General features: G+C 42.8%; 1 protein-coding gene across 2 annotated transcripts; it reads right to left on the bottom strand.

Moving 5' to 3' along the window:
• Positions 1–3,457: 3,457 nt before the first annotated feature.
• On the bottom strand, positions 3,458–13,501 carry LOC120048808 (E3 ubiquitin-protein ligase TRIM39-like). Of its 2 annotated transcripts, XM_038995046.1 has the most exons (7): positions 13,395–13,501; positions 12,797–12,861; positions 9,511–9,605; positions 9,046–9,159; positions 8,410–8,887; positions 7,900–8,284; positions 3,458–6,049 (listed from the first exon to the last, which is right to left on the bottom strand). In XM_038995046.1, exons 3-7 carry the CDS (start codon positions 9,546–9,548, stop codon positions 5,505–5,507), a joined length of 1,560 nt encoding a protein of 519 aa, XP_038850974.1. In that variant the 5' UTR covers positions 9,549–9,605; positions 12,797–12,861; positions 13,395–13,501; the 3' UTR covers positions 3,458–5,504. The 2 variants fall into 2 exon arrangements, with proteins under 2 accessions (XP_038850974.1, XP_038850982.1); XM_038995054.1 differs by lacking the exon at positions 9,046–9,159.
• Between the last annotated feature and the right edge of the window lie 2,022 nt (positions 13,502–15,523).

Genomic DNA, 15,523 nt, shown 5'->3' with positions numbered 1-15,523 from the left:
AAATTGAAAAAATAAGTATAAAATTGTTGTGTTATTTGTAAACTCAGGTTCCCTTTATATAATATTAGGTTTTGGATGAAGATCTGATAACATCCAGTATCAAAAATATGCAAAAATAGAGAACATCAGAAAGGGGGGAAATACTTTTTCACGGCAGTGTGTGTCTCTCTCCCTCGTGTCTTCCTCCTCCTCCTCCTCCTCTCTCCCTGATGTTGATAGGAGATGACAATGTTCTGTACTGGGGTGACAGACCATTCACAGAGAGGTGACAATTAACGTCACAAACACACACACACACACACACACACACACACACTGCACACACACACACACACAAACACGCACTTACACACACGCAGGCAAAGAAGTGACAGTCACATGATGTAGACAAATATAATCACATAGACAAAGACAGCAAACCTCACTGTGGTCTCCAGGTGACAAAGACAACAAACCTCACTGTGGTCTCCAGGTGACAAAGACAACAAACCTCACTGTGGTCTCCAGGTGACAAAGACAACAAACCTCACTGTGGTCTGCAGGTGACAAAGACAACAAACCTCACTGTGGTCTCCAGGTGACAAAGACAACAAACCTCACTGTGGTCTGCAGGTGACAATGCCAACAAACCTCACTGTGGTCTGCAGGTGACAAAGACAACAAACATCACTGTGGTCTCCAGGTGACAAAGACAACAAACCTCACTGTGGTCTGCAGGTGACAAAGACAACAAACCTCACTGTGGTCTCCAGGTGACAAAGACAACAAACCTCACTGTGGTCTCCAGGTGACAAAGACAACAAACCTCACTGTGGTCTGCAGGTGACAAAGACAACAAACCTCACTGTGGTCTCCAGGTGACAAAGACAACAAACCTCACTGTGGTCTCCAGATGACAAAGACAACAAACCTCACTGTGGTCTCCAGGTGACAGACAACAAACCTCACTGTGGTCACCAGGTGACAAAGACAACAAATCTCACTGTGGTCTCCAGGTGACAAAGACAACAAATCTCACTGTGGTCTCCAGGTGACAAAGACAACAAATCTCACTGTGGTCTCCAGGTGACAAAGACAACAAACCTCAATGTGGTCTCCAGGTGACAGACAACATACCTCACTGTGGTCTCCAGGTGACAAAGACAACAAACCTCACTGTGGTCTCTAGGTGACAAAGACAACAAACCTCACTATGGTCTCTAGGTGACAAAGACAACAAACCTCACTGTTGTCTCCAGGTGACAAAGACAACAAACCTCACTGTGGTCTGCAGGTGACAAAGACAACAAACCTCACTGTGGTCTCCAGGTGACAAAGACAACAAACCTCAATGTGGTCTCCAGGTGACAGACATACCTCACTGTGGTCTCCAGGTGACAAAGACAACAAACCTCACTGTGGTCTCTAGGTGACAAAGACAACAAACCTCACTATGGTCTCTAGGTGACAAAGACAACAAACCTCACTGTTGTCTCCAGGTGACAAAGACAACAAACCTCACTGTGGTCTGCAGGTGACAAAGACAACAAACCTCACTGTGGTCTCCAGATGACAAAGACAACAAACCTCACTGTGGTCTCTAGGTGACAAAGACAACAAACCTCACTGTGGTCTCCAGGTGACAAAGACAACAAACCTCAATGTGGTCTCCAGGTGACAGACATACCTCACTGTGGTCTCCAGGTGACAAAGACAACAAACCTCACTGTGGTCTCTAGGTGACAAAGACAACAAACCTCACTATGGTCTCTAGGTGACAAAGACAACAAACCTCACTGTTGTCTCCAGGTGACAAAGACAACAAACCTCACTGTGGTCTGCAGGTGACAAAGACAACAAACCTCACTGTGGTCTCCAGATGACAAAGACAACAAACCTCACTGTGGTCTCTAGGTGACAAAGACAACAAACCTCACTGTGGTCTCCAGATGACAAAGACAACAAACCTCACTGTGGTCTCCAGATGACAAAGACAACAAACCTCACTGTGGTCTCCATGTGACAAAGGTGAAGAAGTGGAAATCAAAAGCAAAACATGTTAAACTGAAGTGATGTATTTAAACAGAAAATACACAGATTAATTTGCTGACATTTTCCTACATCAAAACGTTCCCATTGGGTGTATCTTAAGAAGCCCCACTCGTGACAGGCCGGCAGGTCAGCGATGTCAGCCAATGCTGTCAGGATTTGGAAGTGTTTATCTGATGGAGCTCAGCTGTTCTGAGAGTCGTTACTATGGAGACGTGCTTGGAGGAACAGACTATGATGCTATCTAACAGCAAATGGCCTTTTAAAAAAGCTGACTCCAAGACTCTTTCTCAATTCATTTTTACTTGATTCCTCATATCCTCTCTGCTCACCTCCCTCTCAAAACACACTGTACAAGAAGATCTTAGGGGTGGGACCATGGACCTTCTCCTCCAATAAGGTTGAATTAGGAGTCCAACTCTTACCTTTTTATCCTAACCGCTTACCCCTGGACTATAAAGCTAACGCTTCACAAAGAACAACTAGCTGAAGTACATCAACAATTCTGATGTCACTTCTGTTCTTCCTGCATGGCCATCTAGTGACAACTAGTGACTAAAACTATTTAACAGAAGAGCAGCTGTTCTGTGTTACAGAAGAGAAAATAAACAGTAACAAACAGCCCATCCTTAGACACCAAATAATTCTGTAATCACACACTGTGATGTGGAATGATGAAAGACTGGAGAGTTTATATTAGTTGATGAGAGAATATCGAGCAGTTGAGTTTCTTTCAGTTTGATTAGTGTCATTATCTCCTAATCTAAGCTTCTTTCTCATGTCTCTCTACAGTTGTGTTAACAACAGTGACTTTCTCATGTCTCTCTACAGTTGTGTTAACAACAGTGACTTTCTCATGTCTCTCTACAGTTGTGTTAACAACAGTGACTTTCTCATGTCTCTCTACAGTTGTGTTAACAACAGTGACTTTCCCATGTCTCTCTACAGTTGTGTTAACAACAGTGACTTTCCCATGTCTCTCTACAGTTGTGTTAACAACAGTGACTTCCTCATGTCTCTCTACAGTTGTGTTAACAACAGTGACTTTCCCATGTCTCTCTACAGTTGTGTTAACAACAGTGACTTTCCCATGTCTCTCTGCAGTTGTGTTAACAACAGTGACTTTCCCATGTCTCTCTACAGTTGTGTTAACAACAGTGACTTTCTCATGTCTCTCTACAGTTGTGTTAACAACAGTGACTTTCTCATGGAGGGCACTGAGTCTGAGTCATCACTAGGCTAAACAGACACCCACTCTATCAGCGACAGTGCTTTTAGAGAAAGGAGGGAGGGAAGAGAGGGGATAGGCTGAGAGAAGGAAGGTATAGAGTGAGGAGAAGTAGAGAGGGAGGAGAGAGGAAGCGGGAGAGAGGAGGGAGAGAAAGGGCAGGTAGAGACAGATAGGACTCTCCTCTGAGATGAGAGTCAATTAAATTCAAAACAACTTTATTAGGAAAGGCATATTCAGTTTACAAGTGTAAATATCAACATCAAAACCAGACCTCTCTCTCCAATATAATACATCCTCCTTTAGACAGCACACTATGAATGTGGTGGTTGAGTAGGTAACCCTCCCCTCAGATTCCATCCACCTCTACCCAGCAGTTCCTCAGTTACATTAACAGTGTCTATCTGAGTGAAGTCTGATCTCTCTCGGGAGGCTGGAGATCGATGCGATGTGATGATTCTAAGATAAGAAAACTCTAGGTGGCTAATCAATGATGCTAACAGCCCACCCTGCTAAGCCCAGCATGAACCCAACTGGTTCTAGGTGTGTGTGTGTGCAGAAACCAAATGGCAATCTCTTAAATCTTGCTTGAAAAACACTCTTCCAATAAGGGTTTTAATTGAAGGTTGACTTGAGGATGTGATATGTTATCCTCATCTGTATTCTCAAAGCTTTATAACAACATTACTACAATGTTGCTCCGGTGAGCAGTAAGCACATTATTGCACTTAATGGACTGTAGGGAAACACCGCCATCTTGTGGCGTTGACATAGAAAACCTTCCTTCACTACTGCTGATGGTCGATTGTCTGAAAACTACAGGTAACTAACTAGTGCTCGACTTGGACTGAAATAGGTGTCGGTACTCATTTTTGGTGCCGGTACTGTTTATATTTAGGTGCAGGAACTCCACAATACTTTGGAGCTAATATTCTATAAGAGGTACAGGAGCTCAAGTAGAACAGGTGCCGGTGCTCAGCTCAGGTGAACTCCTGCCCAAGTCAAGCACTGCAGGTAACTGCCAAAATAATGGAAACACTTGAGTAAATGTGGGATACAAAGAATATTGAAAGCAGGTGCTTCCACACAGGTGAGGTTCCTGAGTTAATTAAGCAATTAACAGCCCATCATGCTTAGGGAGGGTCATGTATAAAAATGCTGGGCAGGACATCATTTTGGCTACCATCGCTATGACCCAGAGGATGACAATGCCCCCATCCACAGAGCACGAGTGGTCAGTGAATGGTTTGGTCACTGAATGGTTTGGTCACTGAATGGTTTGGTCACTGAATGGTTTGGTCACTGAATGGTTTGGTGAGCATGAAAACGATGTAAACCATGTGCCATGGCTTTCTCAGTCACCAGATCTCAACACAACTGAACACTTATGGGAGATTCTGGAGCGGCACCTGAGACAGCGTTTTTCATCACCATCAATAAAACATAAAATGATGGAATTTCTTGTGGAAGAATGATGTTGCATCCCTCCAATAGAGTTCCAGACACTTGTAGAATCCATGCCAAGACACATTGAAGCTGTTCTGGCTCGTGGCACAAGGCCCTATTACATCTCTTTATGTTGCTGATTCTTTCATTTTGCCAGTTACCTACATGACTGATGCTGAACTGACTGCTCATTTCAAATCAGAGTTTACTGTCATATTCACAGGATACAGCGTAGTACACAGGGCGATGAAAGGGTTTCTTGCAAGCTCTCCTTCTAGTTCAACAGCATAAAAAGTATTCAACTAAAATATAGTAAGATACATAATCATGCAGGAGAGTATTTAATTATTATAGTAAGTCATGTAATAATGTCATTCCAGGGGTTTACTGAACATATGACAGTGCATACAGACCTGGGCTTCCTGTGGTAGTTAGTGAACTGTTTTCATTCTTCCCAATGTCATGTTACATCAGGAAGAAGAATGTGGATCTCGTCCACTAAGATGATATGGTCCACACAGATAGATGGACAGGTAGGTCTTATTGGATTACATTATGAGACTGTGATTTACTATGTTAACACATGAAATGATAACCTTATCCACAAAATAACTTAGTTCTGCATTAATAACTGCAATTGAATGATTACATTATCAGGAAAAGTTATTGCATTATAAATGTAAAATGTTAATACATTATCTGCTGATTTATGTAATATGTATTACATTACAATTAATTATTACATTACCTGGTCGCTATTACATTAGCAGTTAACAGTATTTCAATGTTTGGTATAAACCAGTCAGTCAGTGACATCTACAGGAGTGATGACCAGTGGGGTTGAGTTTTTACCACTGTAATTATTACCAGGGCTGAAGAATGGATAGAGTTTCTCAGTGAAGGTATAGCCAGTGTATGAGTGGATATGAGACCTGGCCTCCACGTTGTAGAAGGAGACCTGACCCTCCTTATAATCCACAAACACCCCCACCTTCTGGAGCTCCTCTCTAAGGAAGATGGGGACAGTGGGAACAGCGCCAGCCCAGTACTGTCCATTCCTCAGCATCACAGTCCAGTATCCATCCTCAGGATTCAGGTAAATCGTCCCCTTCATGTTGATGGACTTCGTGGCCACTCCTAAAGACCAGCCAGTCTTCCCCTTCACCTGCACCTCATAGTAGAATCTCCCTGAGGAGAAGCCCTCCTTTCCCAGGACACAGACAGAGATATCAAACCTCTCTGGGTTGTCAGGGAGATCCTGCCATACATCTCCAAATATAACTTGTTTCCTGTCTTCAGACAGGATTAGTTGGGGATGTGCTGTATCAGGATCTAGAGTCACATCCACTGTGGAGAGAAACATACACTTTATTAGAATTAGAAAAAATCTGTGGATATAGAACATAAATCTGGGAAACCGCATTTTACTGTATAATACATTATTCTCTGACATATGGCTATTTTGTGAATGGTCTGACATCTAAACTATTGTAATAGTGTATTCATGTAGCACCCTAGATGGAGTTAACATACAGGACTGTTGAGTCTAACTGAAGAGTAACGTACAGGACTGTTGAGTCTAACTGAAGAGTAACATACAGGACTGTTGAGTCTAACTGAAGAGTAACGTACAGGACTGTTGAGTCTAACTGAAGAGTAACATACAGGACTGTTGAGTCTAACTGAAGAGTAACGTACAGGACTGTTGAGTCTAACTGAAGAGTAACGTACAGGACTGTTGAGTCTAACTGAAGAGTAACGTACAGGACTGTTGAGTCTAACTGAAGAGTAACGTACAGGACTGTTGAGTCTAACTGAAGAGTAACGTACAGGACTGTTGAGTCTAACTGAAGAGTAACGTACAGGACTGTTGAGTCTAACTGAAGAGTAACGTACAGGACTGTTGAGTCTAACTGAAGAGTAACGTAAAGGACTGTTGAGTCTAACTGAAGAGTAACGTACAGGACTGTTGAGTCTAACTGAAGAGTAACGTACAGGACTGTTGAGTCTAACTGAAGAGTAACGTACAGGACTGTTGAGTCTAACTGAAGAGTAACGTACAGGACTGTTGAGTCTAACTGAAGAGTAACATACAGGACTGTTGAGTCTAACTGAAGAGTAACGTACAGGACTGTTGAGTCTAACTGAAGAGTAACGTACAGGACTGTTGAGTCTAACTGAAGAGTAACGTACAGGACTGTTGAGTCTAACTGAAGAGTAACGTACAGGACTGTTGAGTCTAACTGAGGAGTAACGTACAGGACTGTTGAGTCTAACTGAAGAGTAACGTACAGGACTGTTGAGTCTAACTGAAGAGTAACGTACAGGACTGTTGAGTCTAACTGAAGAGTAACGTACAGGACTGTTGAGTCTAACTGAAGAGTAACGTACAGGACTGTTGAGTCTAACTGAAGAGTAACGTACAGGACTGTTGAGTCTAACTGAAGAGTAACGTACAGGACTGTTGAGTCTAACTGAAGAGTAACGTACAGGACTGTTGAGTCTAACTGAAGAGTAACGTACAGGACTGTTGAGTCTAACTGAAGAGTAACATACAGGACTGTTGAGTCTAACTGAAGAGTAACGTACAGGACTGTTGAGTCTAACTGAAGAGTAACGTACAGGACTGTTGAGTCTAACTGAAGAGTAACGTACAGGACTGTTGAGTCTAACTGAGGAGTAACGTAAAGGACTGTTGAGTCTAACTGAAGAGTAACGTACAGGACTGTTGAGTCTAACTGAAGAGTAACGTACAGGACTGTTGAGTCTAACTGAAGAGTAACATATAGGACTGTTGAGTCTAACTGAAGAGTAACGTACAGGACTGTTGAGTCTAACTGAAGAGTAACGTACAGGACTGTTGAGTCTAACTGAGGAGTAACGTACAGGACTGTTGAGTCTAACTGAAGAGTAACGTACAGGACTGTTGAGTCTAACTGAAGAGTAACGTACAGGACTGTTGAGTCTAACTGGCAAAATTATTTTCTGATTGTTTCAAGATCTAAAATATAAAAGGTAACACTTTACTTGAATGGGGTATACTTAAGACATTTATAACATCTTTATGAAACCAGTCATAACACCATGAGTTTTGAACTATCATTCATAAGAACCTGTTAACAATACTATCTAATAACCTACTACTACCTTAAAAAATAAAAACTGTCACTTTAAGGAGTCATTATTGTCATACGAACCATAGTCCATGGTCATATTCTTCAGGTTTCTTCTCACATACTCAGCCTCTCTCTGTTGCTGTGGGTCTGAGATGAGATTAGCTGTGATCTTATTCAGAGCAGCAGTTCTGATGTCCACCAGTTCTTTCTCAAATGTTGCCTCTTGTTTTAACACAGCATTCTTTTGACTGAGTTCACGAACAACATGTTTAAGCTCAGAGTTCTCCTGCTTCAAGTCTGAGTAGAACTTAGAGATGTTCTTCACTTCAGAGATAAGAGTTTTAGTTTTAGGGTTCTTCTTCAGATCAGAGAGTCCCTCATCAGAATCTTCTTCCTCCTCTTTAACTTCCGTCATCTTTTTAGAGACACTCTCTCTCTCCTCCTCCTCAGTCTCCATAGTCTCCTCCTTAAGAGAAAACATGAAACACACAGTTCAGGTAATATAATACATTCACAGTTCAGTTCGTCTCATTCTAATAGTGTTATAAGTGCTTGTAGTCATTTCACATAGTGTATTGTTAATGACAGCACCTCTTTGATCCTCTCTGTCTGTCCAGCATTGCCTTGGTGACCTTTGTGTCCCCCGTCTCCAGTGACCTCAGCCAGGGCGTGTCTCTGCAGTGCTGGGACAGTGTAGTGCTGTCTGACGTGGCTCTCACAGTAGGAGACAGTGCAGGTCAGACAGGACTTCACCGCTCTGAGCTTCTGTCCAGAGCAGATATCACAGGCCACGTCCCCAGGACCAGCATAGCCCAGAGCAGGGAGGGCAGGACTGAAGCCTGCCTGCTGGAGCAACCTGGCCAAGGCTGGGTTAGTGCAGAGCACAGGCCGGACTCTGGATCTCTTACTGCACTGGAGACACACATAGTCTCCTGCAGGGCCGGGCTGGACCCAGTATGTGCTGATGCACTGCCTGCAGTAACTGTGTCCACAGGGAATGGAGACCGGGTCCCTCAGCACCTCTGAACACACAGAGCATCTGAACAGATCCTCAGTCAGCAGACTGGCACTGAGAGAGAGAGAGAGAGAGAGAGAGAGAGAGAGAGGGAGAGAGAGGGAGAGAGAGAGAGAGAGAGAGAGAGAGAGAGAGAGAGAGAGAGAGAGAGAGAGAGAGAGAGTGGGGTGTTTTTTAAATATATTTTTTAAGCTACTCATTTCAACACTCACCTCAGATCAGGGGTCAAGGGTTCTCTTTTAAAGTCAAAGGGTTGCTCCATTGACCTGGCACTATTCATAGAGAGACAGCTGGGAGCAGGAGACTCCATTATCTCCCGCTTGGCTCTGCAATTCATACAAATTATAGTTATCTGTAGTGATATCATCACATTATCTTCTGTGTTGTCTTAAAGTGAAAGCAGATGAAACTAAACACATTCATCAACAGTGAAATACAGTAAACTGCTAAAACAAAGGAAACACTTGAGTAAATGAGGGCTATGGCGGCTCTGTTATAGTGTAGCGTGCATTTTCCTGGCATGTGATAAGGTCCACTCAACCCCTTAGAAGGCAAGGTAAACGCCAATAAATACACAGCCATTCTGATCACCTTCAACATCAGACCCCCCTCTCTCTGACTCACCTCCTGCTCAGGACTCCAGGATCTCCCTCAGACTCCCCCTCTCTCTGACTCACCTCCTACTCAGGACTCCAGGGTCTTCATCAGGCTCCATCCAGTCTGATGTCTGATTTAGACTCTGGACTGCTCAGACAGATCTCACTCAGAAAACCTAGCCAGTAAACATAAACAGTTATGTCTATATATACAGTTGTGGCCAAAAGTTTTGAGAATGACACATTTTAATTTCCACAAAGTTTGCTGCTTCAGTGTCTTTAGATATTTTTATCAGATGATACTAGGGAATACTGAAGTATAATTACAAGCATTTCATAAGTGTCAAAGGCTTTTATTGACAATTACATGAAGTTGATGCAAAGAGGCAATATTTGCAGTGTTGACCCTTCTTTTTCAAGACCTCTGCAATCCGCCCAGGCATGCTGTCAATTAACTTCTGGGCCACATCCTGACTGATGGCAGCCCATTCTTGCATAATCAATGCTTGGAGTTTGTCAGAATTTGTGGGTTTTTGTTTGTCCACCCACCTCTTGAGGATTGACCACAAGTTCTCAATGGGATTAAGGTCTGGGGAGTTTCCTGGCCATGGACCCAAAATATCGATGTTTTGTTCCCCGAGCCACTTAGTTATCACTTTTGCCTTATGGCAAGGTGCTCCATCGTGCTGGAAAAGACATTGTTCGTCACCAAACTGTTCCTGGATGGTTGGGAGAAGTTGCTCTCGGAGGATGTGTTGGTACCATTCTTTATTCATGGCTGTGTTCTTAGGCAAAATTGTGAGTGAGCCCACTCCCTTGGCTGAGAAGCAACCCCACACATGAATGGTCTCAGGATGCTTTACTGTTGGCATGACACAGGACTGATGGTAGCGCTCACCTTGTCTTCTCCGGACAAGCTTTTTTCCGGATGACCCAAACAATCGGAAAGGGGATTCATCAGAGAAAATGACTTTACCCCAGTCCTCAGCAGTCCAATCCCTGTACCTTTTGCAGAATATCAGTCTGTCCCTGATGTTTTTCCTGGAGAGAAGTGGCTTCTTTGCTGCCCTTCTTGACACCAGGCCATCCTCCAAGTCTTCGCCTCACTGGGCGTGCAGATGCACTCACACCTGCCTGCTGCCATTCCTGAGCAAGCTCTGTACTGGTGGTGCCCCAATCCCGCAGCTGAATCAACTTTAGGAGACGGTCCTGGTGCTTGCTGGACTTTCTTGGGCGCCCTGAAGCCTTCTTCACAACAATTGAACCGCTCTCCTTGAAGTTCTTGATGATCCGATAAATGGTTGATTTTGGTGCAATCTTACTGGCAGCAATATCCTTGCCTGTGAAGCCTTTTTTGTGCAAAGCAATGATGACGGCACGTGTTTCCTTGCAGGTAACCATGGTTGACAGAGGAAGAACAATGATTTCAAGCACCACCCTCCTTTTGAAGCTTCCAGTCTGTTATTCGAACTCAATCAGCATGACAGAGTGATCTCCAGCATTGTCCTCGTCAACACTCACACCTGTGTTAACGAGAAAATCACTGACATGATAACCCTAGAATTTCTAAGCAAACAGCTGGAGGCAGGGCTTTCTCCTATAGAGCTCTATTTCTATGAAATGGTCTGCCTACCCATGTGAGAGACGCAGACTTGGTCCCAACCTTTAAGTCTTTACTGAAGACTCTTCAGTAGGTCATATGATTGAGTGTAGTCTGGCCCAGGAGTGTGAAGGTGAACGGAAAGGCTCTGGAGCAACGAACCGCCCTTGCTGTCTCTGCCTGGCCGGTTCCCCTCTCTCCACTGGGATTCTCTGCCTCTAACCCTATTACAGGGGCTGAGTCACTGGCTTACTGGTGCTCTTCCATGCCGTCCCTAGGAGGGGTGCGTCACTTGAGTGGGTTGAGTCACTGACGTGATCTTCCTGTCTGGATTGGCGCCCCCCCCTTGGGTTGTGCCGTGGCGGAGATCTTTGTGGGCTATACTCGGCCTTGTCTCAGGATGGTAAGTTGGTGTTTGAAGGTATCCCTCTAGTGGTGTGGGGGCTGTGCTTTGGCAAAGTGGGTGGGGTTATATAGTGCCTGTTTGGCCCTGTCCGGGTGTATCATCGGATGGGGCCACAATGTCTCCTGACCCCTCCTGTCTCAGCCTCCAGTATTTATTCTGCAGTAGTTCATGTGTCGGGAGGCTAGGGTCAGTCTGTTATATCTGGAGTACTTCTCCTGTCTTATCCGGTGTCCTGTGTGAATTTAAGTATGCTCTCTCTAATTCTGTCTCTCTTTCTTTCTTTCTCACTCGGAGGACCTGAGCCCTAAGACCATGCCTCAGGACTACCTGGCATGATGACTCCTTGCTGTCCCCAGTCCACCTGGCCGTGCTGCTGCTCCAGTTTCAACTGTTCTGCATGCGGCTATGGAACCCTGACCTGTTCACTGGACATGCTACCTGTCCCAGACCTGCTGTTTTCATCTCTCTAGAGACAGCAGGAGCGGTAGAGATCCTCTTAATGATCGGCTATGAAAAGCCAACTGACATTTACTCCTGAGGTGCTGACTTGTTGCACCCTCGACAACTACTGTGATTATTATTATTTGACCATGCTGGTCATTTATGAACATTTTAACATCTTGGCCATGTTCTGTTATAATCTCCACCCGGCACAGCCAGAAGAGGACTGGCCACCCCTCATAGCCTGGTTCCTCTCTAGGTTTCTTCCTAGGTTTTGGCCTTTCTAGGGAGTTTTTCCTAGCCACCATGCTTCTACACCTGCATTGCTTGCTGTTTGGGGTTTTAGGCTGGGTTTTTGTACAGCACTTTGAGATATCAGCTGATGTAAGAAGGGCTATATAAATACATTTGATTTGATTTGGTCCTTTTGTGGCAGGGCTGAAATGCAGTGGAAATGTTTTTTGGGGATTCAGTTAATTTGCATGGCAAAGAGGGACTTTGCAATTAATTGCAATTCATCTGATCACTCTTCATAACATTCTGGAGTATATGCAAATTGCCATCATACAAACTGAGGCAGCAGACTTTGTGAAAATTAATATTTGTGTCATTCTCAAAACTTTTTGCCATGACTGTACAGTACAATATAAGACTATCTATAAGTAGTTTTATACAGCATTGTATCTTAGTAATCATGCATTATGTCACCCTTTATAAAGCACAGTTGTTTTTTATCAACAAAATGTTATGTCACGTTTGGTAATGGATCCTATAGTGAGCAGTTATTTCACCCTTTATAGAGTATTACATAAGCTCATAGATGACTTGTGAATCATCTATGTAGTGCTTAAATACTTTACGTATGTTATATAAAGCCTTTATAAGTGTTGTTAGTTTAAAGAGGAACCCTGCCTTCTTACCTGATCACATAAATCATCTGTCGTAGCGATGTGAACTAGGCCCCGTGTTCATGTTTTCAACCTCCCTGAAAAAGAGAACCCAATGTCAAACAGGAAGAGGATGTATGCGGAAGCTGGTTGGTTGCTTAATGTAAAAAATAAATACAAACTTTCAAGAATTATATATGTTTTATTTCTTTACTTCTACAGATATATCATTGCCATGTAGAGATATCTGTAAGTGGTGTTACATGTAACCCCCTTGGAAATATGTGTTCCCCATACAATTCAGGCCTAGTGAGAGACCTATACTGAAACACCCTTACTCTCCTGAAAACTACAGAATACAGCCAAAATGTACTGTATATCATTCATACTGTAGTCACTTTACACACTACATCAGGTAAACAAATAAAACATTTCAGTGGTATTTTTCACCAGAACTTTATCAGAACAATCAAATATGTAACAGGTTACATAACCTAGGCCAACACTGTACGTCTAACACAGTGGTTACATACAGCACACTGTCCATGGAATAAAGTAATGATAATACGTGTTTCTATAACACTTTCAATTATGAAGAAAACATTAAATGCGATTATTGCATCTGACTTACCAATCTTTGGAAACAATTGGAACAGGAGTATCGAACTGTGCGCCCTCTAAAATGGTGTGTGTTGTAACTTTTACTTTACTTTCAGTATAACCGCTAGACCAAACTACATTCTGAAAACTGCTCTACTGCTGGGTAGACCTATTGTAGTACAATGCCACCATCTAGTGGCCAAACGCTGAATCATTTGAAAATGTGTGATTTTAGATAGTTTTAAGAAAACATTTAAATTAATAATTGACATTCAGATTGCTTATTATAAATTACTTAATATTTATGTATTGAAATATATATTATTATATTATATTTTACACATTTCTCACAAAGCTTCAGTCCACACAGTTGACTGGTCTGATAAAGACTGCTGTGTCTTCTACTGACCAGCAGGCAGCACTAACATACAGTGTTGAGCACTGACTCAGTAAGGCATTTCACATACACACACACATGCACACAACACACGCACACAACACACACACAAACAATCATCGCAACCCAGTAACCTGTTGAGAAGGCACCGGTATGAGGTGCTAAGGGAGGGGTGTGTGTGTGTGTGTCAGGCCCTTGATCCCACCACTTAAATGACACTTCAGAAATGTTCTCTCTCCAGCCGTTTGTGATGTGCTATGATTTAGAAATGAAAAACTGGTTATCCTGTAACAGCTTTGCAGGGAGCACCCACACACACACACTCATACACACATCGCTGAACAGTATTATTGCTGTTCTTTATCTGACCTGTCAGTCCTGCTGATTTAACAGGATTGTCATCAATCTTCCAGATTCTCTGCAGACACACAGACCTGTGTGAGTATACATGAGTGTAAGCTGAATAGGAGCAGAGAGAAAGAGAGTCTGTGTGTCTACGTGCGTGCGTGTGCGTGTAAGTGTGTGAGTGGAATGGCACATGCACAGAGAGCAGAGGAGTGATGAACAGACTAAATGATGAATCATAAAAGGGTCTGTATCAACTGAAGCCCCACTGACTGACCTATAATAGAACAACCACCATGTGGGCCTACGGGGCCTGTCACCCTGTTCAACGTAGAACAATAGGAATGTTAAATATAAATTGTTTAAACTCTATGAAATGTATTTTCATATCATTATTATTAGTGTATATATTGGTGTATACAGTATATAATTGTGTAATATAATACATAGTAGTATATCATAGTGTGTTGGTGAATGTGCAGAGTCATGATGTGAAGTATGTATAGTCTTGACTGTCTGACTGGAAGGTGTTCATAAACATGGACACATCATGTACCACTCTCTCTCTCTCTCTCTCTCTCTTGCTCTCCCTCTGTCTCGCTCTCTTTCGGTCTCGCTCTCTCAATTTCAATTTAAGGTCTTTATTGGCATGGGAAACATGTTAACATTGCCAAAGCAAGTGGAGTAGATAATAAACAAAAGTGAAATAAACAATAAAAACAGTAACAGTAAACATTAAACTCACAGAAGTTCCAAAAGAATAAAGACATGTCAAATGTCATATTATATATATACAGTGTTGTAACAATGTGCAAATAGTTCAAGTCCAAAAGGGAAAATAAATAAACATAAATATAAATATGGGTTGTATTTACAATGGTGTTTGTTCTTCACTGGTTGCCCTTTTCTTGTGGTATCAGGTCACACATCTTGCCACACACTGTGGCATTTCACCCAATAGATATGGGAGTTTATAACAATTGGGTTTGTTTTGAAATTCTTTGTGGATCTGTGTAATCTGATGGAAATATGTGTCTCTATTATGGTCATACATTTGGCAGGTTAGAAAGTGCAGCTCAGTTTCCACCTCATTTTGTGGGCAGTGTGCACATAGCCTGTCTTTTCTTGAGAGCCAGGTCTACCTACGGCGGATTTTCTCAATAGCAAGGCTATGCTCACTGAGTCAAAGCTTTCCTTAAGTTTGGGTCAGTCACAATGGTCAGGTATTCTGCCACTGTGTACTCTCTGTTTAGGGCCAAATAGCATTCTAGTTTGCTCTGTTTATTTTGTTAATTCTTTCCAATGTGTCAAGTAATTTGTTTTCTCATGATTTGGTTGGGTCTAATTGTGTTGCTGTTCTGGGGCTCTGTCTGTTTGTGTTTGTGAACAATGCCCCAGGACCAGCTTGCGTATGGGAC

Source organism: Salvelinus namaycush, chromosome 1 (assembly GCF_016432855.1).
Source record: "Salvelinus namaycush isolate Seneca chromosome 1, SaNama_1.0, whole genome shotgun sequence".
In the NCBI taxonomy this organism is placed as follows: domain Eukaryota; kingdom Metazoa; phylum Chordata; class Actinopteri; order Salmoniformes; family Salmonidae; genus Salvelinus; species Salvelinus namaycush.
This window is presented reverse-complemented; position numbering and strand designations above follow the sequence as displayed.

Excerpts from the sequence above, each read along its gene's own strand:
- LOC120048808 (XM_038995046.1), bottom strand. The coding sequence starts at position 9,548 with ATGGAGCCTGATGAAGACCCTGGAGTCCTGAGTAGGAG. Across the intron at positions 9,160-9,510 it reads CCTGGAGTCCTGAGTAGGAG|AGCCAAGCGGGAGATAATGG; the intron begins GTGAGTCAGAGA and ends TATGAATTGCAG. Across the intron at positions 8,888-9,045 it reads CCCTTGACCCCTGATCTGAG|TGCCAGTCTGCTGACTGAGG; the intron begins GTGAGTGTTGAA and ends TCTCTCTCTCAG.